Source organism: Sinocyclocheilus anshuiensis, unplaced genomic scaffold, assembly GCF_001515605.1.
Source record: "Sinocyclocheilus anshuiensis isolate Anshui unplaced genomic scaffold, SAMN03320099.WGS_v1.1 scaffold1734, whole genome shotgun sequence".
Taxonomy (NCBI): domain Eukaryota; kingdom Metazoa; phylum Chordata; class Actinopteri; order Cypriniformes; family Cyprinidae; genus Sinocyclocheilus; species Sinocyclocheilus anshuiensis.
In genome coordinates this window covers 398,837-425,545 of record NW_015544334.1, presented here as the reverse complement: position 1 = coordinate 425,545, position 26,709 = coordinate 398,837, and the positions used below count along the sequence as shown (strand labels likewise).

General features: G+C 37.5%; 2 protein-coding genes across 4 annotated transcripts in view; both read right to left on the bottom strand.

Moving 5' to 3' along the window:
- Window positions 1–13,263, bottom strand: part of LOC107698159 (calcium-activated potassium channel subunit alpha-1) — a 248,967-nt gene extending 235,704 nt beyond the window's left edge. For all 3 annotated transcript variants that reach the window (XM_016499115.1, XM_016499116.1, XM_016499117.1), the window contains exon 1: window positions 12,957–13,263. In XM_016499115.1, coding sequence (XP_016354601.1) covers window positions 12,957–13,241 — 285 coding nt within the window. In that variant the 5' untranslated portion in view covers window positions 13,242–13,263. The remainder of the gene's footprint in view (window positions 1–12,956) is intronic.
- A 4,693-nt stretch (window positions 13,264–17,956) lies between these two features.
- The window catches only part of LOC107698145 (disks large homolog 5-like), an 80,870-nt gene continuing 72,117 nt past the window's right edge, over window positions 17,957–26,709 (bottom strand). The window contains exons 26-33 of the mRNA XM_016499081.1: window positions 25,674–25,822; window positions 24,809–24,979; window positions 23,641–23,837; window positions 23,400–23,543; window positions 22,202–22,329; window positions 21,847–21,956; window positions 20,071–20,180; window positions 17,957–19,718 (exon numbers count right to left, since the gene is read on the bottom strand). Of these exons, the coding sequence (XP_016354567.1) occupies window positions 19,615–19,718; window positions 20,071–20,180; window positions 21,847–21,956; window positions 22,202–22,329; window positions 23,400–23,543; window positions 23,641–23,837; window positions 24,809–24,979; window positions 25,674–25,822 (1,113 nt within the window). The 3' untranslated portion in view covers window positions 17,957–19,614. The remainder of the gene's footprint in view (window positions 19,719–20,070; window positions 20,181–21,846; window positions 21,957–22,201; window positions 22,330–23,399; window positions 23,544–23,640; window positions 23,838–24,808; window positions 24,980–25,673; window positions 25,823–26,709) is intronic.

The window sequence follows — 26,709 nt, the reverse complement described above, 5'->3', positions numbered from 1 at the left end:
GTCCTGGAGTGCCGATGTCCTGCAGAGTTTAGCTCCAACCCTGAAAAAAAAAAACTCACTTGTCTATAGCCTTAGTAATCCTGAAGACCTTGATTAGCTTGTTCAGGTGTGTTTGATTAGGGTTAGAGCTAAACTCTGCAGGACGGCGGCACTCCGACGTTGCCTATCCCTGATATAGTTAATCAATATCACAAGAAGAGTGCGGTTTCCTCCAAAAATCTGCATGATTACAAATTTGATATTGATTTTATACAACTGCTCAATAAAAAAAGAAGTTAATATTAAGAGACTTACGTTTTAGACACTATATTGCCTGTTTTTGCTCTATTTCGCCAACAAAAATAATTCCAAGCACAGTCACAGCGCTGTTTTGCGTGTCTGAGCAACATAAGGGCATTTCGTTCCTGAATGAATCATTCGTTAAATGATTCGGTTCAATCGCAATGACTCACTTATTAACAGTGACTTGCTGCCACCTGCTGGCGGTTTTAATTTCACATTTAAAGTTTCAAATATTTCAAATATCAGTATTCAACGTTTTATGTTTACAATATTAAAATATTATTTATGCATGTGTAACTGCAGGCTAAATGCATTCATGTCCTGCATTAATCAGTGTGTAAATGCATCTAAATGCCATTTCAGATGCAGCTTCTGTTTCCTCTGCATTGTAAAGATGAATTTTGTTGATTGATACTTTCATTTGCTTGATAGCAGCCCAAATGTCTTAATATAACTGACTGATTAAATATAAGAATTTGACTCAAATGATAATGCACACTTTTAGAAAAAATGGCTTTATGGTAAAAATGACCATAAAAAGTAAAAATCTATTTAAACATATTGGAAAAGATTCATTTCTGTCACTGCTGTGAACTGACCACCACACAGAATATGAAGAATATAAACAATTTTAGGAGTCAGCTGTCCACTGTAGTCCTTAAGATATCAGCACAGTAACACTCAGTCAAATTATTGTTATCGATAAAATCCCAGAAAATATAGAGATATAATTTTTTGTCAATATCGCACACCCCTAGCTGCCAGCCGTTCGGTGCAACTGGCAGAGCTGAATGTAAAATTTAACACCGCATACACCATCCTAACCCTCACCAAAGAAGAGCTTAACTTTAGGTTGTTTACAAAATAAATCTGTCAGTGTTCTTTTCATTTTCTCTCTTCTTCAGCCCTTGCTTTTTCTCGCAGTGCAATGCATTATTGCATTATTATATACTTTATTATAATAAAAATTATAATTAGATGAGCTCAGATAAACCATATATTGTTGTAGTCGTGTGTTTATTAGTCACGTTGAATTAATGAAAGCAGTTAAATCTTCTGTTTATTCAGCAACCGCTATAGGCATTTCCTGGTTTTCTTCTGCGAGGCGTATTTGGAGTTTCCGCGCGAGAGCGCCCTCTGGCCTTCGGAGGGAGATTTACTGCTGATCATAGAACCGTGCTTCACTGAAAGATACGCATGACAATCGCAGCTTCTGCCTAATCGCGATTTAACGCCTTTATTTATCGCCTAATTTCGATTAATCGTGCAGCCCTAAAACTCATTGTGTTTTAGAAACATGCCTCACAACAAAATGTATAATATGATTATTTCTATCAAATACAATATCCAGCACCATCAACTCAATTTCACGTGTAAGCCAATAATCTGTCCTTTGTCCCCCGAGGTTTAATTGGGAAAAACAACAGCCTGTGTTCTACTGACTGAATAACACTATGTCCTGAGCTACATCTATCTGCTGAACTACTATCAGAACTACTATGCTTTTGAGTAGTATTATGTTATTTACTAGTATAGTATTATTGTAGTATTAAACCGAAATTGCAGAAAACTGAAAACAAAAATAAAGGTTATTTAATGATCAACTGATTAATCTAATTAACTGAATAATCAACACTCAACATAAAAAGTTGTATATAAACATTTAAATTGCAGTTTATATACATCAACCTTTTAATGATATAATTATACCTTCGCCAGCTGAGGAAGTTCAACCTGTCACAGGAGCTGCTGAAACAGTTCTACTCCGCCATCATTGAATCTGTCCTCTGCACTTCTATAACTGTCTGGTTCAGCTCAGCTACCAAATCTGACCTCAGAAGACTACAGAGGATAGTCTGGACTGCTGAGCGAATCATTGGTACAACCCTCCCTTCTCTCCAAGAACTGTACTTATCCAGAGTGAGCAAAAGGGCTGGCAAAATCACTCTGGACCCCTCACATCCAGCACACTCCCTCTTTGAACTGTTGCCATCTGGTCGACGCTACAGAGCTCTGAGCACCAGAACGGCCAGACACAGGAACAGTTTCTTCCCTCAGGCAATCCATCTCATGAACACTTGACAATAACTGTGGAACACACACTATTTATTCACTCATACACTTATTTATCTAACACACATACTCAGTCTACATTTCAATTTGCACATAATATACCTGTACATACAACTGTCTATTGTTATATACCTGTACATACAATTGTCGATTTGTATATTTTTATTCCTTATTTACTTGTTCTATTTTTAATTTTTAATTTATTTAAATTTTTTATTATCTGTGTTTTTTTGTTCTGTCACTGTCATTCTGTTACACTGTGGAAGCTTCTGTCACGAAAACAAATTCCTCGTATGTGTAAACATACCTGGCAATAAAGCTCATTCTGATTCTGATTCTGATCTGTGAAATGCCAACTCAACACTATTGTTGGATGTCAATGATTTCTGCTCCAAATATTTTTGGTTACCAAAATTTTAGTGCATTACTAATAATAGCATTGTTTATTTGTGTGTTGTGTATTAGCATTAATAATATATGTTCAAAATGTATATTTGCAGATGTCTTGCTATTTGCAGAGTAATATCTAATTTTATAGTTCTATCTTCTATCTTTATAATTCTATCTTCTAGTATAATTCTATCACTAATATACGTTTTACTCAATGTGCCATTCTTAGAAAAATCTTTATATTTGGGGATAAAAAAGTGAAACGAGTATGAAAAGTACAGTTACATTATGTATAACAGCTGTACTTTTACATGATACGTTAAGTAGCTAATGTAATGAAACAAGACGGACAGAAACATAACCAACAACATCAGCTCAAAAAAAACTACACCTGCATTAATTGCTTCCTTCTCCAAGACCTACAACAATGAACTTATGTTTCAGTGTACAACATATGTAGGCTACATGATGTTAACATGCCATGTCATGTGCAGAGCTTATTTTACAAACGCTCGTCTCACTTTTCACAAGCCCCATTCCTTCCACTATTACTTTTTAAACAAATGAAACACCATTGAGGCTTTAAAAGGGGTCTTTATACATCCTAAAAGTAGAGAGCAAAAATGTGGTTTCATTTAAAAAGCTTTCAACAGCATTTTGAGCTGAGAAGAGCTGCTTTTGTAACGTTTCTTCAATTAAACCAGCCTGTGGAATAACCTTTGCAGGCACATCAAAAGCACTCCATCTCATCACACCAATGTGCTGTAGTGCATGCTAAGAGCCAAGCAGGTTATTAAAATTGCCGCCTGCCATCAGAAGCACAACCTGTTATTAGCTTGCGAGCACACGGGAGAGATGGAGCCAAATCACAGAGCAGCGCGAGGCTTCGGCAGCACAGTCCACATCCCTGAAGGTCATAGGAACGTCCTTTACCCTTCGCTTCTCCTCTCCTCTGCACACTGCATCACTGCTTCCAATCAAAGCACCAATTATGATGTTAAGCTCATTGAGATGTGGGCGAATCAGAGCTCAGGGGCTGGTCGCAGGGGCCGCGTTTGGATAGGCGTCCAGATAACTCTCTAAATGAAAGGCTCGGACTGCTCCATTAGTAATGCATCAATTTTCATCTTGGAACGGTGAAGTGCCAAAGACATTTGAGAGGAAAGTGTTATCAAAAGTAGAACCGCACTCTCAAGGCTCAAGAGCTACTTCTTCTGAGACAAAACACAACAAGAGGCCTTGTGGTTATTTCATAAGGACCAACAATTCACAACCTTCTACACTGCAAGTAAATCACTCGCATATGCGACTAAATCTTACTCTGGGCGACTAAATAATGTCTATCGTTAGCCATTGGCTAATAAATTCTTAGATTTTACTTGCCAGTATGTGTGTGAGAGGCTAGTTAGAAGTTTAGCATAGATGTGCAGGGCACCTGTATTTGACGCACCGTAAACTCTAGTGTGAAGGCGCACGACTCGCCGTCACTTTGCTGATAACGCTGTTTCACACACATGCAAAGAGAGAGAGCGTGAGTCTACCACGCTCAATCGACGCGCTACATGTAAACCATATTCTTTGTTGTATTTTCCAGTCAAAATAACGGAGTTCATTTAGAATTCTTCAGCTTTTAAGAACAAGCATAAGATATGCCGGTTTCTCCGGTAGTGGGCGGAGCTAATGCACAAACGGCATTCTCATTGGCTGGCACTCATCTATTACGGTCCCTGTTTTGATCTCAGCAAATCAGTTCGAGGCAACGCTGCCAACGTGATTAATATTCATGAACCCAGCAGCTCATCAATCCTTAGTGCGTTGTATATTGTTAGTAGTAGTAGTAGTATCTTTTAATAATAATTTCTATTTACTAGCCAGTGGCGATTATATTGCCAAAGTGCGTAGAGGGTTGATTCACATTGATGAATCGTTATTAAAGACAGTCATTAATTGTAACTCTTAACCAGCTTTCATACAGCCATCCTCCACTAAACTCAAAATAACAATATGAAGGCAAACTGTGTTTCGTCTAATTGTGGTCTAGTTAATATTAGCTAGGGGTTAGTGGAGATGAGAGCACATGGTGGCTCTGACTGCAGACAGATTACACGCACACAAGGCTCTTTAAAGACAACAGCAGCTGATCCAGCCAGCAGCGGCTTCCTCTGTGAGCTCCATGGCCATCCTGCTATCTTTTCCCATGTGCTAACGGTTTTGACCAGCCAGTGAGATCTGGTGTCGCCACCAGCGAGGAATGCCTCTCCTGACTCAGGCAAACCTTTCCTATTGCAACCAAGCCCCAATTTTACAACTAATACAGTGGGGGCCAAAAGTCTGAGACCACATTGAAAATCTGGGCTTTTTTTCAGTTAAATATGAAGTTCAAGGATTTTGAAACATTCAAAACAGAAAAATTAAGATACAAAAAGCAGAAATGTTTATAATTTTGCACTATTTCTATTTCTATTTCAAAATTGTGACCTTGACACACAAAAAAAACTGTCAAAAAAAGACATTCTGATTATATTTTATTTTATTTAATCAATTCATTAATATATTAAATGTACCTGGCAAAGGCTTCAGCCCCTGAAAAAGTGCAAAAGTGTGTAAATCCTTAGGGTTTTACTTGTCTTTACTTGTCTACTTGTCTTTACATGTCTTGACCACAGCAATGGGAACCGGTCAGTCTTTGCCCTGTGTTTGTAGTGCATGCTTATGCCGGGCCAATATCAACAATACATGACAGTAATGTCAGGCCTCTATGGCCGGTATGCTAGACAGAACTCAGAGGCCTTGCTCACATATACTAAATAATTTCTGTTTCCAGCAATAAAACAACAACTTTGCCTACAGATGAACTGATCTGTAATTTCTGTGTAGCACACACTGTAACAGCACATTTCACCTGAGGTTATTATTAAAGCACTATGTAAGAATAACACATATCAGGGGACCAAAAAATTGAAGTGTTCAACACACAAGTCCTTTAATAAGTGGACATGTTTGACAGAAAATAAATCACTCTCAGAAAAAGTATTTAAGAGTATGCTAAAACAGCTCTGAGGCCTGACTGCCCTGTACAACTGTCAGTTTCAATTTCTTCATACATCCTTATCGCTCAATTCAACCATAATCCATCCTAGTGGCTGCAGCAACAAATCTGACATGTTTTTATACCGCACCATGATGATATGAGAAGTCTCTTCCCCAGTTTTAAAGGGGTCATATGATGCTATTTTAAAGATCATTATTTTGTGTATTTGGTGTAACAGAATATGTTGACATGCTTTAATGTTCAAAAAACACATTCTTTTTAGTCTTTGCAACTTTACAGATCTTCTTTATGCACCAAGAGCTTGTAACACTCCAAAGAGAAAGGAAAACTTGCATACTCATTAGGGCTGCACGATATTGGAAAAAACTCACATTGAGATATTTTGTTTTTCTGCGATATATATTGTGATATGAAAACAAAACCACTAGATGACTTGAATAGCTCTATTTGGAAAAAATAAAATCAATGATTGGGGTGATTTTGTAGGCGAGTAAATCAGCATAGAAAATAAACAAATTACAAGCATAGATAAATATAACAGAACAAAGAACAGAAGATTCAACTGCTTTCATTGATTCAACGTGACTAATAAACACACGACTACGGCAATATACAGTTTATCCGAGTTCTTATTATTATAATTTTCATTACAATAAAGTATATTTATAATGCAATTCCTTTATCACTGCTTAACTGCTCCATCTGAAAGCACGTGACGATGATTTCCTGTTGATTACAGAACCGGCTTTTTTAACAAAATGCGCATGACAATCGCATTCGATTAATCGTGCAGCCCTACATAGATAAATATACTAGAATAAAGATACAATTGAAATAAACAGTGCTTTAATATTTTTCAGGTCTAACAATATTCAGGTAACCTACAGAAATCAAATAATCAAATGTAAAATAACACTACAAAGTCTTCACTGTATAAATTAGGCTAAATCTAATAAATCTGTGTTAAAACCTGGTACCGTAACGTTTTCATTTTTTTAGTACCGACTTGGTACCGAAATACCGGGTCTTTTGACAACACTAGTTAAAGCTACAAAATTTTCTCTCATATCATTTTCTTTCTCAATTGTTTACCTTCACCTAAGCCATAAGCAACTGTGTTTACAAGGATACTTGCAGAGACATGCATTTTGACAATTTCGCGCATATGTGTATAATTTTTCGCGCATTCATTAATAGACACAAAAGTGAATAGAATTCAGAGTTCACGTGCATCTGCGTGGTTCTCACTGTGTCTACAAAATACTATGAACTAGGGCTGCACGATTAATCGAAATTAAATCACAAAGGTGATAAATCGCGATTAGGCAGAAGCTGCGATTGTCATGCGCATCTTTCAGTGAAGCACGGTTCTGTGATCAGCAGTAAATCTCCATCCGAAGGCCAGAGGTCGCTCTTGTGCGGAAACTCCAAATACACCTCGCAGAAGAAACCCAGGAAATCCCTATAGCGGTTGCTGAATAAACAGAAGATTTAACTGCTTTCATTAATTCAGTGTGACTAATAAACACACGATTACGACAAATATATGGTTTATCTGAGTTGCGCTCAGATAAAGACCCGCTCAGGGTGGCATGACACGACAGATGTCGTGTCCGGTGACACGGTGTCGGTGTGTGAGCAAAGAAATCGATCAGTATAAATATAATGATTAGGGCTGTCAAAATAGCTGAAAAACTAAATTCACATTTTTTACTTAAATATCATCAAAATTCGAATTATATTAGAACTTAAAATCTATAATTTCAGTTAGGGTGAAGAAAAGCTTTTGGCTTCTCTCCTGAGGCCACAAAAGGGCGCATCGAGCAAAATATTACTAATGCACGTTTATTCAAAGTGCATAATGTTTATAAACCAATTATAATTAAGTTGCTTAAACAACTATAAACAAAACAGCATCATGCATGTATGCATAGTTTAATAGAAAGGTCCGAAATCACACAGAGTACATTTTTCATTTAAAAACACAAGTTGCAGTGGGATGGGGAAAAAACCCGCCATAAAGTCTCGAGGTATGTTTTTTCAAAGTTGAACAATTAATTTTACATGGCTTTCTAAACATGCGGCTCCTTTGTGCGAGATGCAGTGCAACGGTAATAGACGTCCCTCTAGAAAAATGCGCAAAATATGCGTTGTGTGTAAAAAACTAAAAACAAACACCGTTTTTGCATTCGAATGTGGATTTTTATTTTAAATTCAACGAATATTCGAAATAAGATTTTTTTTTGACAGCCCTAATAACAATCAGTACATTAAACATCGCACATCCTGCGATGTGACAATCGCGGATGCACAGATCGCAAAATCAATACTGAAACGATATATCGTGCAGCCCTAATACTCATTTGTCATATTGACAACAACAAACGGCCAACGTGACATCCCAAGGCTATACGCCATTTAAACCATTTCCAGATATCAATTCAAGAAGTGTACATAGACAGACTGTTGTGATCAATAGCAAATCAATTTCACATCATTCTTATTGAGCGGTTACAAGATGGACTTTGTTGCAAGGCTTTAAAAGAAGCCAGAGGGAAAAATAACTGTACTCGAAAAAGCTTAATTTAAAGCAGAATTACTACTGAAGTGTAACACCCAAGTATCCTTTGACTTCCACCACATGCTCTTCCACTGTACTCATTTGCATTTTCAAAATGCAAACTATCTTAGTGACAATGAAAATAATTTGATGTTTATCTCACAATGGAGCTATAGAGGCATGTACCGAGCACAGACTCACAGGGTACATTGTGTTAGAGTGTTAGTGAGAGGGACAGCTGATCTTTGGGTGTGTGCTGTCCTCCTGTTAGCCCAAAGGCAGCCGGCGCGTTGCCAAGCACGAGGGGATGCACAGGCGCACAACAAACCCACTTCCTAGGCATCTCAGTAATTCTGAGTGCTTTAATGAAAATACAAAGTTCAGCCCTAGATCTATAAAATATCTTTGTATTGTAGTCTCATAACACATGCATACAAAACACACGCCTCATTTGAGACGTAACCCTCCAGTGGGTCAGAGAGCGTCTTGAGCTTTAAAATGGAAAACGGTAGTCATGCAGGACATGGACTAAATCATTGGATCAAAAAGCAAAGGCTCATTTCAAGGAACAATAGCTTTTGGTAAACACATTCATGTCATTTGCCAATAAAACAAGACAGGGAAATGAATAAAGCAATTTAGAGCAGAAATACAAAACAATATTAAATAAACATGGTATATAAATCAATAACAAACTCTGCTTTAGTAGTGTTTTTGCAACCTCTGGCAAAATTGAAACAGAAATTTGGGTCACAAAGAAACATGCATTTAATGTGGATAGTGTCTGCCTTATTAAAATAAGCAAACTCATTAAAGGTAAAGTATGTATGTAAGCATTTATGTTTTGCTAGTGGAAGTCAGCCTCTGCTGATAGATGTCATAATTACAGCATCATGTGAACAAGGAGCATTTAATATAAAAAAAAGCCATGTATTCTGATGTGTTCTGGAAACCTCATATCTTTCCCTTTCCTCCCTTTGACGTCACAGCTCATGCACCGGCAGGACAGTCGCTAGTGAAAGGCTATGGGACTGTGCATGTTCATGTGATGCCAACAGCCAATCAGTTGCAATTCTTCCTGTAGCTCCAAAGTGATTTGTCATAGCTCAAATGATTGGCTTAACAAAAGCAAAGATGGCAATATGCAACCAACCAGCTTTATTCATTATATATTCAAAAAAGTGTACTAACTGAAAAGTACACTGCAAAATAAATAAATAAATACATACATGCATACAAATAGAAGTAGCTGAGGTAAATACTAATATATTTGTCATAAACAAAAATATAAAACAGCAACATGGTGATATACAACACTAATATAATAGTATAAACCTTCATTTAGAAACATAAGATATAATATAAAAACCCAATATATATAGGCCTAACTGATATATATATATAAATGTGAAGTGTGAATACACTGGAAATTCTGGGAATTTTTGCACTGCAAATTATAAGATGACTTGATCTTTTTCACTTCCAAAAATATTTATTTAACAGGATTTTGCTGTAAAATTACACAAAATGTCCCATTAGATTTATTATTTTTTTTTACAGTATAAAGTAAGGCAATATACTGTTAACCAATTAACAGGTTTTACCGTAGCATTTTTACCATAGTTGCCACAGTTTTTTGCCATGGTTCTTGAATCGATATGCCCCTCACTTAGAAAGTCAGCTTAAAGCACCAACAAACCTACTTAACTCAAATAAAAGGATGCCAAGTGTTTTTGTTACTGTCAGTGGTGTTGCTACCTGCTACCAGTGCAAGAAATTTAAAATAAAAAAACTCTAAAACTGAGCATTATCCTACATTTATTCTGTTTGCCCCTTTACCAAGGACAAGAAACGGTTCCCTGTAAGACTCAATAGGTATTGTAGGGTAAAGCACATTTGTTTTAGCTGGAGCCTGAGGCAAGGTGCCACAGAGGACAAAGAGAGAGTCACATTAAAGGGGTCATATGATGCGATTTCAAGTTTTCCTTTCTCTTTGGAGTGTTACAAGCTGTTCGTGAATAGATAAGATCCCTAAAGTTGCAAAGACTAAAGTCTCAAACCCAAAGAGATATTCTTTATAAAAGTTAAAACTGGTCCACGCCCTCCTAAAATGCCTCGTTTAAACACGCCCCCCACATGTCTACGTCACGATGTGGGGCTTTGCAAAAATCGACGCGTTTCAGAAAGGCAGGGCATAGAGGAGAAACAATAATGTACAGTATGTGGGAAAATGTGTTTTTTGAACCTTAAACCGCATAAACACATTTCATTACACCGAATACACAAAATAATGTTCTTTTTAGCAACATCATATGAACCCTTTAAGTCATCATTCCTTCCGTGTCGCAACTGTACCTAGGGGTACTTATCACCTAGAGAACAATGGGAAGACACAGCGAATAACCAATCCGCAAAGTGTAAAACACAAGCAGGAAGCACAGATGAGCAACTAAGATGATGTGGGATCTTGTTTTCAGGTGCATTACACCTGTACGGTGCAATCTCTATGACTAATATAATGGCACGCTCTCAGTCTCACCCACTTGCTCAACATGGCCGGCCTCTGCTGCGCGTCCCATTACTGACACCATGCCTGGAAGACCTGCCGTCCTCAGTCAGCTGCATGGGGGATAACGTTTCAGTCTCTTAATGCTCCTAACAAGCATGTTCCCCTTGCAACAGAGTGTCAATACCAGTCCACAAAGTCACCCCTCCAGAGTCTCCTTCCACTAGGAAACACATCAAATGCACACACTTATCCACAGCCCCATTTTCATTTCTTCTTGGAAACGGGATATAGTGAGATATCATTTGGCACAACATACTCATTCCCAATGGCCCAACAACGGGTTGTCATCAGCCACTGGTAGGGAAACACTGACGACGCAAATCAGTCAGGTTTATACTTATACATCATATCCCAGAGAAGACAACAAGGCTTAATCAAGGCTTCCCAACAGCAGGTGATATAAACACAGGCCTGATTGCGTTTTAACAACTTCCATCCAAAGAGGATGAACTATAGTGTCAGTTTCAGACAGACTCTGCTTTGCTGGAACGCTTGTACATGTACTTAATTAAATGGTAATGAAGACTGGTGACTTCACAGACGTCATTAACCCTTCTCATTTAAATAAATAACAAGTTCAACACAGTCTCATCCGAACGAGAAGGATTCAACCATTTAAATGCGAGAAAACCCCACAGCCAAGGTTATTGACAAACTAGCAGGGAGACAAACCATCTAATCTATCTTTTAAGTCATTTCCAGACAGATATCTTAGTCGGTAGATACTAATAGGGATTAAAGTGTATTGGCTGTTTGAATCCAGGCCTCATGTGGTTAATTATAACTCACTGGGTATTGTCTCCTCAAATCCCACATGAAGCAGCCAAAATGAAGCTTCGGTCCTTTTTTATGTCTGCATTGAGTCTCTAGAAATGTGAATAACACTTTTCCATTTACATTGGATTGCAGCCAATCCGTCAAAGATGATGGATACGCAGAAGACAAGCCACACTGTTGTTGCAATCGCACACTGGGTCTCACCGAGTCCATTTTGAGTGCCTAATGGAAGCCATCACATTACTATCAAATTGAAAAAATGTGAAAAATAGAATCCTACATTTCACACACTTGCAAGCAACCGGTCTAGATTGGTTTCCCATGAAAATCAAACACTAAAATGTGTTTGTAGTCAATGATGGCTGTTAGTTAAAGATAATCTGTGTCCCTACATGACCATGCTCATCTATATTAATGTACTGGCTTGCTTTTAATTTTACTGCGCATAATGAACCATATATTACATGTTTTTAAAAGGTTGATATATACTTTAAACAACCATCAACAAACCACTAGCCAAAGTAACAAATATAATCTTTTATGCATACAAGTTACTATGTGACTTTCAAGACAGTCAGTGTATGACTAAAAGCTGTCTAATATAACTTCATTCTGCAGTCATCTTGTGTCTAAACGCCTTGTTTACAAGGTTACAGACGGAATCTAGTAACAGTTTAAATGGATTACCGGGTTACTGATTGCGTACACCTTTACATCTCTAATTCCTGATACAAATCTTGTGTATTCTCTGAATATTTTTCTAACTGACACCTATCAACCATTTTCATCCATCAACAAACCACTAACAAGGAGAAAAAAGGATCAAATAAAATAAAAGATTTAAATACTGTAATTTGTTCATACACATATGAGGCCTATATAAAAGGCTTTCATTTGTTGACACTCTATATATATATATATATAATATATATATATATATATAATTATATTATATTATATATTATATATTATATATATATATATATGAATCTCTTAATTCCAAGTTCTTTAAATGTGCAAATGCTGACATGTTTTGGTCTGTGCCAGTGGTTTATTCAGACTGAGTGCTTGCTGCGAAATTGTCATGCAGATCCAATGTATTACTCACAATGAATTACTTCTATCAATGCCAATCCACTGCCATCCAAATGCCATTTAGTTATGAAGATAAACTACCAATGCACAAAGATAACACGACCATTTAATTCCAGCTAATGGTGCTTTTCGTGGAGAGGGAAAAGGGCTCGCATTACCTTGTTTTTGATGTTGCAATGGCAGCAGACCGTCCACAGGTACTTAAGGGTCCTCCACAGGAGGATGATGAAGAGACCCCCGAAGAACGTCACCATGGATGAGGCGAGGAAAGCCCACCACATGCGCTGACCATTGTTGTCACAGGGTACGTCTGGTGAGAACGGGATGATCAGGTCCATCTTCGATATAGAAACAGAAGAGTCCGGGTTTTTATTCAAATTGATATTATTACTCATTCTACAGCTGCTGCCATAGGATCCGTTGCCATCTGCCACAGCTAGCATTGAGATGAAGCTTTGGAGAGCTCCTGCCAGCGCCCCCAACCCCAGCCATCAGCCATATTGCTTCAAATATCCCTCTCTTTTCTTCTCAATTTTTCTATCCACGTCTGCTTAGTGTGATTAATATTTTTGAGCGAGAAATGCAGCAGCTTGGAGAGCGTGAGGAGGAAACGCGCGTCCGTTAACGTTACCCTCAGCGCGAGACATTTAAATCCGCATGAAAGACGACTTCATATTTCATTTTGAAGGGTTTTCCTCGTCTTTTTCCATATCTTCAAAATAAAATGGAGACTAAAACCGATATTCGCGCGGTCTGTGTTGCTATCAGTCAGAAAGCAAGAGGAGTCGTGAGAGAAACGCGGACAAACGGCTGTCTACAAGCTCTCTGTCGTCCATCCAGTGACAGGGTCGCCTCAGCGGCGTCTAATCGAGATTTCTCTCATAAACGCCAATTTAGTCAATGTCTCCAAAGCTATTCTGCTGGGCACCGAGCCGCTCTTTGTAGTCTTGCGAGGGCTCGGTGGGAGAACCCGTTCAAATATCGGCGTTTCGGCGATTATTCCGCTCTCAATAACATGTCGCTGTCCCCATTCACTTTCCTCAGCAGATCCAGGCGGAGTCCGTCAGATCTGCTCCACAGATTGCTGGGGAGATTTACAGGTAGGAGGGCGGAGCCAAACCCTTATAATAAAGATGGAAGAGAGAGCATACGGACATTTATTTTTTATTATTATTAAACGCATCAACATTAGCGAGCATCTTCATAAATATATATTTAAAAAGGGGGAAAACCAACCACACAGATTGATAATATTTACAATACATAGGGCCTATAATAAGACACAGACAATTTTCCCATTCTTGACTTGTTTAAGAGGCTGTATTAAAGAGATGAGCTTTCAAAAAGCCTAATAAAGTGGGCTTAGATATTCTGTATTTAAGCAATAGGCCTATCTAATCTGTCGTAACGAAGTGTAACTTGACAAATTACATTTTATAGCTAAATATTGATGATAAAATATAACAAATAAAGGTTGGGCTTCATCATAATTATTATTAGGCCTATTGTCATCATCATCATCATCATCATTATTATTATGTGGATACTTATAACACAGATGACAAGATACACTGTGCCTGTACTTGACAGGCTATGAAATGAGACCCTAAAACAAGTCATTTTCAAAGTATAAACATAGATAAAACCCAATGATGTGTAAAAGAGATTTACTGACATCTGTGATTTTTATGGTTATGATTTACGGTCTGAGAGATGCTGTTACTTAACCAAAATAGCAGCTGAAACAGAATCTTTGTAGATGGTTGTCAGCTGGTGTATGCTGGCCTATAGTCGACTCCAAAATATTCCAGTCTTTATTTTATTTATTTATGCATTTATTTATTTAGGCCTATTTATGCATTTGCTTAGTTATCTCTGTGCATGTATATAAATTGACCACCTAAAATGATAAAATAGTATTTGGTTCAGTTTCATCTTTTGCAGTTTTTGACCTTTCAGAATTGTGTGTTGACTTTATTCTAGTAACTATTGGATCAGATGTATAATGAAGTGTTCTCCAACAAATGATTAGGCATTCATTTGTCTGATGGTGTGCTTAATGGATAATGCAAGCATGTAAATGTTACAGAGTTGATCTTCCTGCTGCCAACAGTCATCAGTGAGGACAAATGAAACAGATCTAGTGGCAGTCATGTCATCAACTGCATTGGCCTCTACAGTTCCTGTATCTTCTAAATGAGTGATATCTTTCAGTGATATACTAAACATGATTTTTTTTAGGTGTCTTTACAATTTACTGTTTATCTTGAATTTTATTTCCCAAAAAATAAAATAAAGTTGCACATTTAATTATATATATTAACGTCTAAGCATATAAACAAAAGTGCATTTATTCAGATTTCAATTTTGCTTTCACCATTGTTGAGCAGCAAATAAATGTTCAAACTGTATCTGTTACTTCTCCTCCTACTGGACAACAGCAGAGGTGCAAGTTTAGTGTAAACAACATTGAGCTTGGTGATTTGACATTTGCACCTGGAGCAACATGGTTTCTCAATATAGCTCCAGTTTCAGGGTTACACTAAGACAGGACAGACCCTGAGTCTTACCCAATAGACATGTGACAGAAATTAATACTACCACCTTTAAAAAACAATCAATCAAATCTTGATTTCTCTCAATATGTCCCTATGTGTGCATATTGTGTTGGCAACATATTCCATCCTTCTCTTTAGCTGAAACTATATATTCTTGTATCATGTGAGGGGGTCTTTTAATGGTTTTCCATCTCATCACAGATAGCCGTCTGTTCTAGTAGGCCACCAGTTGGTAGGGTCTGGATCTTGCAGACCCGGCCTCAGTGGTGTTATTTATGGAGGGCAATAGGATCCACGACTGGTCGTCTTCCTGGAAAACGTGCCCAGCTGTCAGCTTAGACGGCTAAAGAACTGGTTCCTGCAAGAGCCGCATCAAACAACAGCATAGCTGACAGATGCAAAGCTTAGTTACACAGACATCCACAGGAACTTTATTTCAATGCTGGAAGAGAAGAGCACACTTTTATTATGCTGAGGCCGAAAAAATTTTCATTAGTTGACCACTCAGGTTCTAGTACTAGTTCTCAAGTTCAGAAGAGCTGTCAGCGAAACTGATACGCCAGCAGGAGACTCGACCCTTTCTAAAAAAAGAGGAAGGGGACTTGAAGGACGTGTTGCTTTCGGGGTGAAGCCTAAGAATGCCGCAAAGGGCTTCCTGTGGCTGAGAGAGGAAGCTCAGGACAAGAAATCAGCACGAGCCAAATGAGGACGCGCCTGGAGGAGGAGCTTGACTTCTCATGACTGAACTGTGATAATCAGCGCTGGCATGGCCGAGGGCATCTTCAGTGCTACACACCACACTAATCCTTTACTAAGGAAATGTGCTGTCGTACAGCCAGTGCTCTCTCTGTCAGGAGAATGTTTGCTAGGGCTTACCTGATGACTCTTCTTTCTTGTTTGAAGGGCAGCTGAAAACAAGGAGGAATGTGTGGCCAGAAGCACACTATTATTCAATGCCTGTTTAAAGCAGCATATTATAATTAAGTCTTTGGCTACAGTTTTGAAGCCCGTTTCACAAATGATTAATGTGCAAGTGACAGCCTTTGCTGCTAATATGTAAATATGTGAATCAATTGCATGCGTTTTATTATAGTACACACTTGAAATATTGAATGCTAATGGACAGTTGAGATCAAATGATTTAAACTGGTAAGATTAAAAATAATAGTTCATATTATTATATATATATATACTATATATCTATATCCATCCGTCTATACTTATGAATCAATTGCATGCGTTTTATTATAGTACACACTTGAAATATTGAATGCTAATGGACAGTTGAGATCAAATGATTTAAACTGGTAAGATTAAAAATAATAGTTCACCCCCCCCCCCAAAAAAAAGGAAAATTATTATTTACATACTCTTTAACATTTTTTCCCATGGAACACAAGATTTTTATATATATATTCTCTGACATTTTACAATAAAAAGTCTGTCAGTTTGTCAATATTAGTTAATTCGATAACTTGAGCTAAAAATGACCAAGTATATTATGGCATTTATTAAATTAAGTCAATGTTATATGAACAGATGTTTGTTCATAGTACATTAATTTACTTAAAATGTGATAAATGTATCTCTATCAGTTTTGTATCTATATCTACATCATCTATTTGTACCTATCTATATTTACATCCACTTATCTGTCTGTATCTACATGTCTATATCTACATCCGTTTATATCGACATCTGACTGTATTTACATCGGTCTATATATCTATATCCATCCGTCTATACTTATATCTATTCAATCTACATCCGTCCATCCATCCATCTTACGATATCTATCCTGACGATATCTATCTCTCTATCTATCAGATGGATGTAGATATAGACAGATACACGAATGTTGATACAGACATGGATTTTGTATTGTGATATACTGTTGTTTGCATATCTGTTGTGTGGCTCTTTGCAGTGATACATTTTTTTTTTTGGCTCATTATGCCAAACAGGTTAGCCACCCCTGGTCTATAGGCTACCTGTTTGTGTATCTGTCTATACCTACATCCAACTGCCTGTCTACCGCTACATCTATCTATATTCACACACCTATGTGTTTATAACATCTGTCTATCTACACTACAGTATCTATCTTTACATCTGTCTCTGTCTGTCTATCTATACTAGAACTATAATTCAGAAATACATGCAGTTAAAGCTACACAGCCTTCACCAGTGCTTTTCAGTGCCATCAAGGCAAGTTCAAATGACATAGTGCTGTAGTGTTCTACTCGGTCAGCTGATGGTCTGATAAAACAACTTTTTTTGACAATAATTTTTTGCAAACAATAAGAAAATGTCACATCACGTCGAGTTTAACAGCCACATGCACCCCAAACAGCAGCTGACAGCCTTACAGATGCAGCTATTGTCTGAGAGCTCACCTTAGTTCCAGTAATTAACACCGTATCTTCCCCATGGTTAGACGCAGTGCATCAGCTTCAAGGAGGAGCAACAAATAAGACAGCTCCACACTCAATTACAGCACATGTCAATCTGCCGTAGATGCAACCGGCGCTGCGGAAGCAGCTGTATGACACCCTTAATATGATGGAGCACAATCAATACACCCATCAAACAAACACACACCATCGTGATTCATTTAATGACATTGTGAGATACAGAAAATGACTTTTATTCTCGCATTAATGACGTTTTCATCCAAATCACATTCTTTTAGAATAAAAGAAATCCCAATGGAAACAGTACCTGTGTTTTAATCGTAATATAAATACTCTGTGGTGATGAATCCCTCGTGTAAAACCGTATACTAGCTATTCAGAATAATAGTTAGGCGTTAGATTCACTTTTAAAAAATGTCTAATTTCAACCCAATGGACTGATATCTTACTGTGAAAAAAAAAAATGTAATAAGAAATCCCTTTTTATGCAGTGTTTCACTTTTTTTCTTTGAAAAGGCAGTAAATGAAATGTATGGAGCTGGAGTGATACACATGGATATTATTTTACAGTAAAAATTATAGTACCTATTTCCATTCTACTGGAGACCTACAAACAGTCATTTGTTTAGGGTTCAGAACATTGGAAGTGCAAAACAGAAAAACGAAAGAAAATGTGTTTTTGGCACAACATTAATGGGGCTACTGGTCTGCATGAGACATAACATGCCTCTTGAATAATAATAATAATAAAAAAAAATGTTTAAATAGCAATGAAAAACCACTAACATTTAAACAGATTTAAGAAAACCATTTCAGGTTTACCCTGCAACTTTTCTTTTCGTGATGTTTTTTTTTTTTTTTTTGCTTTTGTTTTGTTTTTAGTGTGTAGTACATATAAAAGTGACTGACAAACATACACCAACAGAAACGTGCATTCGCTCTCTCTCTCCCTCGCGCGCACACAAACATGCTAATATTTGCTAAGACGTGACACTCCGTCACACTCCTAGGACTACAGCCTAGTAAAAATACAGTAAATATATTTCTATATATTTCGATGAAATTGCAAACATACGCATACATGTGTGCTCGTACTTCAGTTCGTATGCACAAGTACAAGTGTTACGTGGTATATTCTCTCTAAATATAAGCTCTGCTATGAGAATGCTTCGAGATCTCATAGTACACAGTGGTCTGTCTAGCCCTGGAGTGCAATCTGAGAAGTTTTACTGTTTAAATACCAGGCTTTCACCTCATGCCATTGTCATACGCTCAGTAGATCTCCAAAGGCACTTCCATTTGGCCCGTAGAAACCGCTTAGCTGCTGTCTGTCTCGGCTCCATAGATAAGCACTACGATTCAAAGCAACGTTCACGGACATCTACACAACAAACTTGGCCACAAACGACTCTTAAACCACGAGACGAGGATTCAGTCCTTGAGCTGATATGTCAGACGTAGGAGGGTGTCACGCATACCGTTTTGGAGCAGGGCTGCTTGTATGGAGGACTTCACATTCAGGCAGACGTTAAACAATTCACCGACTGATTGCTCTGTAAACGAGTGTCTTAAATGCAGCATTGCTAAAACTTTACATGTCTGTCAGGAAGACCAAAGGAAACGAACAAATACTTCAGTGCTATCGTCCTGCATTTGCATACACACACACACACACATACCTGTAGACACTCATACACACATATACAAATAAAAGTTACAATTAATAACGTAATAAAAACGAATAGACAAAAAAAAAGAATCACTATCTTAACGTGACGCTCATAACGTTAGTGTACCTTTGCGTGTGTTGTGTATAAAGTCTAGTGTTTGTAAGTCTCTGAGCCCTACAGAGAGCCCAGCGGCGTCCACAGAACTTTGCTCTGTTCCTGATCCACGATAGTCACGATCTGAGTGCAAATGTAAGGGAAGGTGCCTCCTTGAACGATACCTGTAAGGAAACATCAAACAACAGCGAGTCATGCTTTCATGAATCGAAAGTTCAAAAGAACAGCATGTATTTGAAACCGAAACCTTTTGTAACATTATAAACACCTTTAATGTTGAATAAAAGTTTGAATTTCTTTCTTTAAATCTTACTGTTCCCATATGGCAATTTATACAGAGATTTATTTTCCCTTCTTAAAATTAAAATAAACTCAATAAATGTACTTTAATTGTAATTTACTATATTAAATGAGTAATATGATCATATTTGGTTAAAATAAATAAATACATCTGCTTCACAACATGGTGTCATATTTTGAAACCGATTTGTACAGAGGCAGATAAGAATAGCAAACCTGTGAAAAATTTTCTATACTCCTGCTCTATCTTCTGTGCAGTCTCAAACTGCTCCTTGGAATGTTTTTGAGAGACTTTATCCCGCAGATAAACTGGATCCTTCTGCTCTCTACACAGGCAAACAGAGGCAGTCATTCATAATGACATTACAAGATTAAACATGCACAATGACATTGTTCTTTTGAGACAAACGTGGTTCAAGCAGCAACATTTTGGAGGGGTGCATAATAATAAAACACTTGTAAAATGAAGACATCAGCTGTTAAATACTAAAACTGAGTAAAAGTGTGCAGCTCCCTTGAGACATAGATTCCTGCAGGGCAAAACAACTGAACATCTATGTAAACATCTGGCTGTGACAGGTGTTGTCTGTGTAAAGTAAAACAAAATAAAAAATAAAATAAAATATTCACTAGATTTCCTATATTGCCTTTTTTAACTTCATTCCCAATCATTTTTATATTACATATAAAATAAAACAAAACACAAAAGTAAAAAACATATAGATACCTAATAAAGAAAGTCTATGTAAACACCCTCCTGTGAAAGGCGCTGTCTGTGTGAGTGTGTAGTTAAAAAATGATGCATATATGTAAATAATATTGCATTTTTTACAAGATTTCCTATATTAAATTTATTTAATTTAACTATTAAATAAAAATTACTAGTAAAACTAAAAAAATAAAATAAAATGTTAAATAATTACTATAATAAAAAAAATAAGGGGGTCTGAATACTTTCCGTACCCACTGTATATATATTATTACATGGAAAATGTCACACAGAGACTTCAGACTTAATTTTATTAAAATCATGGTAATATTTAATTGTTGCTTTATTTTATACTGGTGCAGAATCCTGGTGAACATATCATGAATATTTGAATATGAAGATACCAACCAGCCCTGGTGTATGTGTATGTGAGTATTCATAGAAAGCCTTTCTGAGTTTCAAGAAACGCAAGAGCCTATTAAGTCATTGTACATGACATGATGTCATGATCCTGAGTGCTAATGAGAGCAGTACTGATTAACTCGGGTTGCCTTTATATAAAGTAGGTGCTAGTCAGCAGGTCACAGATGACCTGCATTAATCCCCACAGTCATCGAGTGCAGGCTTGATTTGCTAATCCTTCTGGGAAATCACCAACTTAAAAACCTCTGTTGGGACAACTCCACACGGAAGCGCTGAAGAGACCTAAAGGCACGGTTATGCAACGCTATCAGGAGAATAAAGCTGGGATTTATTGTCCTTTTAAGTCTCACACCCCTAGAGAGCTATCAGTACAGTATGCTGTGAACCCGTGATATGCATATTAACGGTCTACAGTCGGCTTTAATTTTCCTCATCTGATAGACTGGGCAGGGGATCTCGCAAAGCGCCTTCGGCGGACAACCTTGAGCGAGAGCAAAGGAGAGAGACACAGACAGAAAGACTGAAGCGGCTGCCTACGCTGTCATATATCTTGTCCTATATCTGTGGAACGTTATGGTTAAAGTGAGCCAAGATTTTCATCTATTTAACAGCAGTTCTTCCAAGTCAAATGCAGCCTACACAGTAAAACTGCTTTCCATTTCCCAAATGTCTCCAGGGCCCTGAGGGAGCGCACAGGAACTTCTTGGCGAACAAATGTGCCAGGAGGGCCTTAAAGAAAGTGTGTGTGCGTGTGTGTGTGTGTTTGGACGGGCCCCACAAGGACACCCAAGAGCTCAGCTGGCTCTCTAAGTCGCTGAAATATTCGAGAAGTATGTGTGAAGAGGGATGTGGACACTTACTTGATCTGCTTTGCGTTTTTGTAGCGAATGAAAATGACGATCGGGTAAATGTGAATGCTGTGAAGCCGTTCGATAGCGTGAGGTGCAATGTCAAGCAAACAGTGACAGTCCTACGAGAGAGAACGACACAGCACAGAACAGGTCTGAGTCATGTTACATATATACAGCATGAGCGACTGCAAACAGAGAAACAAGAGCTCACTGACAGCACATCAACAAACATGAACCTCAGCTCTTGATATTCATCTAATTAAAAGATTTATCAGATTTTAGCTTATTATTAAGGGCTATATTGTCTCAATTTAAAATCATAAAAAATTTGACTAAGATGCGATCAGCAGAGGTGTGGAAAAACCTTGTCTGTGATCTCCTTGATGGAGGCAACAGTAGTCACATCAAAATGGCCACTCCTCCGTTTGTAGTCAATGAAGAGAAAGTCTTTCACCCCGCGCTCGATGGCCTGCTGGGAAGCCTTCATCACCTCTGGATAAGCAGAACAAACAAAGCTCAGCACACTCATATTCAGCAGCATCATTAGGCCAAACCAGCAAAAACTAATATGCAATTTAACAGTCCTTTATGAATTGCAATACTAACAAATTCAAATAAAATGACAGCTTGTACACCAAGTACATTTCAATTAAGTGAACGAAGTTTTCTTTCAAACAACCATTCAATAAATAAAAAAAAAAGTTAAAAATGTTTGTAAAAAAAATTGACGCGTGATAACGGCTTTAATCACTAGACAACTCAATTTAAAATTAAAAATGAAAATGTTTTCCCTTATACGATAATTTTTTATAATAGGCACACACCATTATATATATATGGGTACCAAACTGAGTGGGTACTGAACCTGTTATATTTTAGTATAATTTATATATTATTATAGTATTTTTTTATATATTTTGGATTTTTTACTTTTATCTTTTCAGTTTTCAGTTTACTTTTAGGTTTATTTCAGTAAATTCCATTTAGCTTTAGTTTATTTTTATTTCAGTTTTAGTAATTTTAATACTTTAACTTAAGAGAAAATTAGAAATAATTTTGATTCGTTTTTATTAGTTTTATTTAATTTTAACAACATTGCAAAAGTCAGGTTATAGTTGTTATATAATTTAAAATTTTAGTAATGATTTTTAGTAACCTCTCAATGGAGTACAGGCACTTTTGACATCATTGGTATGACAGTATTTGATAATGCTGTTGTTTATAAATGACTGTGCTGTGTCTATTATGGAAAATACTAAGAAAACTGCAAAATTCGCTCACAGTTAATGTATAGACTATCTTTGTAGTTGTAGTAAAAAGCAACAATCAATTAGCCAACTAAAATGCCTAATTTATCTTCAATTATTTGCTTTCATTCTCTGGAAAATGTGTTATATTGGCATCTGTATTTAGAGAGTGGTGTCAGTCAGATATTATTAGAACTCACAACCAGTACTGATAAATCTCAATGCCATAAAGCATAAACAGTTAACCGTACACTAGGATTACAAAAATCATTTCAACAGAGATCACACTGCAGGTAAAAACTAGTGGACATTTACCGAGCACACATCTGCTGAATTTCTCGGGGGATTCCTTGACCAGCATGTCTTTAACAGGATCCACCAGCGGGCCGAGGATCAGCACCGGTCTGGGAGACGTGCAGTCAATCTTCTGCACTCTCTGATAGGCCAGACTCACAAAATCTGACCACACCCCAAAAAAACAAAACAGGGCCAACATCAATCTTATAAAAATGCTAATTCCACCAGCACTACATTATGAGATACTGGAGGGTCTCACCATCTAAGAATGGAATAGAGTCTGTGCTGATTGCGTCCAAGGCTACAGCATCTTTCCCGTCTTTGGAGCTGCTACGTTTGTGCTTCTGTTTCCTGCGGAAGAAGGATCGGCGTGCGGCAGCGGAGAGGGTCTTACTGGAGCCCGCCTCGTCCTTCAGTTCAGTCATACTGTGTCTGCGGTAGAACTCCTGATCCATCCTACAGCAGAACATGAGTCCAGGTCACACAACTGCAGTCGTCTGTATAGTATGTTTCATACTGTTACCTCCTATTATTCAGTTCATTTAAAAACCAGTCATAACCACTGATCTATAATGACTATTATAGATCAGTGGTCATAACCTATGTATACACACATTTTTGTGTCTGAGGTAAGCTTATGCATTATTCCGAACACATGAATTCAAGTTAATTCTAACTAGTGGTTGAATGAAATCAGAAAATATAAATCTAGTATGTAGCTAAAAGGCTACAGAGTTATACATTTATACCACAAATTGTATGTACTCAAGATTGCTGAAATTAAACACTAACTTTAAACATTACAACATATTCACATAATACTCATGTAAAATAATAAAATATAAAATTCTATAATAATAACATTTAAAAATGTAATCAGCCAAGTGGGAATGGTTTGCATCTGTTGCAAAAAAAAAAAAAAAAAGTGGCCAAATTTCAGCCAATATTTATACACTACACATTCAAAAGTTTTGGGGCAGTAAATTAAATTTTTTTTTTTTTATTAAAAAAGGGTGTTTCTTATGTCCACCATTCATTTGTATTATTTGTATTTTTAAATACAGTAAAAATACTAATTTTGTAAAATATAATTATAATTTACACTGATGCAAATCGGAATTTTCAGTATTATTACAACAGTCTTCAAAGTCACATGTTCCTTCAGAAATCATGCTAATAAGCAGTTTTTAAACATTTCTTATTATTATTAGATGAAAATAGTTGTGCTGTGTAATAAAGCATGGAAAGTGTGGAATTGTTTTTTTTCCCCCCAGGATTTTTTGAAGTTTGAAAAACAACATTATTGAAACAGAATCTTTTGTAACAATGTCTTTACTGTCAAAAAAAGAATACAAATATAAATGTAAATAAAAGTATTAATAATATGATGCTTTCTAAAGATCGCGTCTTCAGAGGGTGTGACTCACATATATTTGCTAGGGATCTGCCCTCTTTGAATTTTTTGTGCATTTTCATCAAGTTGCCAGGCCATCCAGGTGCCGAAGTTGCCATTTGGTAGAGTGTCATCCACATAGAGGATGTCGTCTTTCTTAAAAGAGAGATCGAGCTCAGTCTCAGCCACTCGGTCATAAAGTGCTCTGGAAGAGAAAGAGGACATGAATAATTCAACAAGTGACAGCATTATACATGGGGAAAGGCTGCGGCGTCTGCAAGAACGAGGTAATACGAGACAAATGAAAAGAGTGCAGAAGACAAAGAAAAATAAAGGAAGGAAAGAACGAATTAAAAATTCAGGAAGAGGCCGGGACAGAGTCGATCCCTCATTCCTGGGAGTAGCACGAGGCGGCTTTTAGCGGCCACCCATAACTCCTCATCCCTGGTCATTCATGACATGTGGATTGACGGAGATTATTTACTGCCTGTGACATCATGGGAGAGCAGGCATAAAAAGCGCCTGCAACAGCTGCGGGCCACAGAATTTCATTTGCAAAGACAAACACGGCTATTTCTGAACAGCCCTCTTCCATTATTCTTTTTCCACCATGCAGACACAATGCATCTCTGTCTCCAACCGTCTAATTACCACAGCTACTATTATAGAACACAAATTATGGCGATTTGGTGATACGATCTTCACCGCCAGATACAATATCTCACCCTCCATCTTAAACATAATTAAAGAGATTAAAAGATTCCCATTGCAGCAGTTTTCTCACATATCTATATTTAGAGCAGCGCACACAAGGCCCAAACATTGGCATTTGGTTTTATGGAAACGGAAAGTGGCCATGAATGGTGATGTATGTCGATGCAGACGAGATCATGCTGTACCTGATATAGAATCCATCTCCAGGAGTGTCCTTCACCTGGTTGAACTCATCCAGACGATGCTGGACTCTGATCGTCACTGTTTCTGCAGGCTTCAGCATTTCCAGATACGCCTCCTCAACAGTCTTATTCTTCATACTAACTGTGCCATACTGGATGAACAAAGAATGACAGAAAGGGTGCAATCATCAAACTTGCACTCCTGCAAACTATTCTTACTGAAACATTACTACTTGTCCATTTTAAACAAAGACTACAAGAGTTATCGGAAGCTTAAGCGATGGAGACATTGAAATCGACCGTGATGTAGTTTATTTATAGCCTAACTTTGCTTACTTTTGGTGACTGTATTTGGGCTTTAAAGGGTTAGTTCACCCAAAAATGAAAATTAGGCTGTGTTTCACTCACCCCCGAGGCATCCTAGGTGTATATGACTTTCTTCTTTCAGACGAATCCAGTTGGAGTTATATTAAAAATTGTCCTGGCTATTCCAAGCTCTATCATTGCTGTCAGTCAGCGGGTGTTGCAGTGCTTCAGTCCAAAAGAAATTAAATAAAAAGCGCCCATCCATAAAAAAAAGTGCCTCACATGGCTCCGGGGGGTGAACAAAGGCCTCCTGTAGCGAATCGATGCGTTTTTGTAAGAAAAATATCCATATTCAAAACGTAATAATCACTTTAATCTAGCTTGCGCTCACTGTTGTAAACGGAAGCAGTTCTGGGTGGATGACGTATGAGGTCGGCTTTGCGCATGCGCCGCTCAGAAGTGACGAACGCGGAAGCGCAGGCAAGAGATCAAAGCAAAACAACGGTAGCGCAGGCAAGAGATCAAAGCAAAACAACGGTCACTAATTAGAAGTACAAAACGAGGATTTGTAAAAGAAGAATGTCAGAGGATTTCGATATAAGCCAAGAGGAGACTGGTTTTCCTTTGCTAAAGTAAGGAAACTTTGCTTCCTTTGCTCCTGTTAAAGGGATAGTTCACCCAAATATGAAAATTTGATGTTTATCTGCTTACCCCCAGGGCATCCAAGATGTTG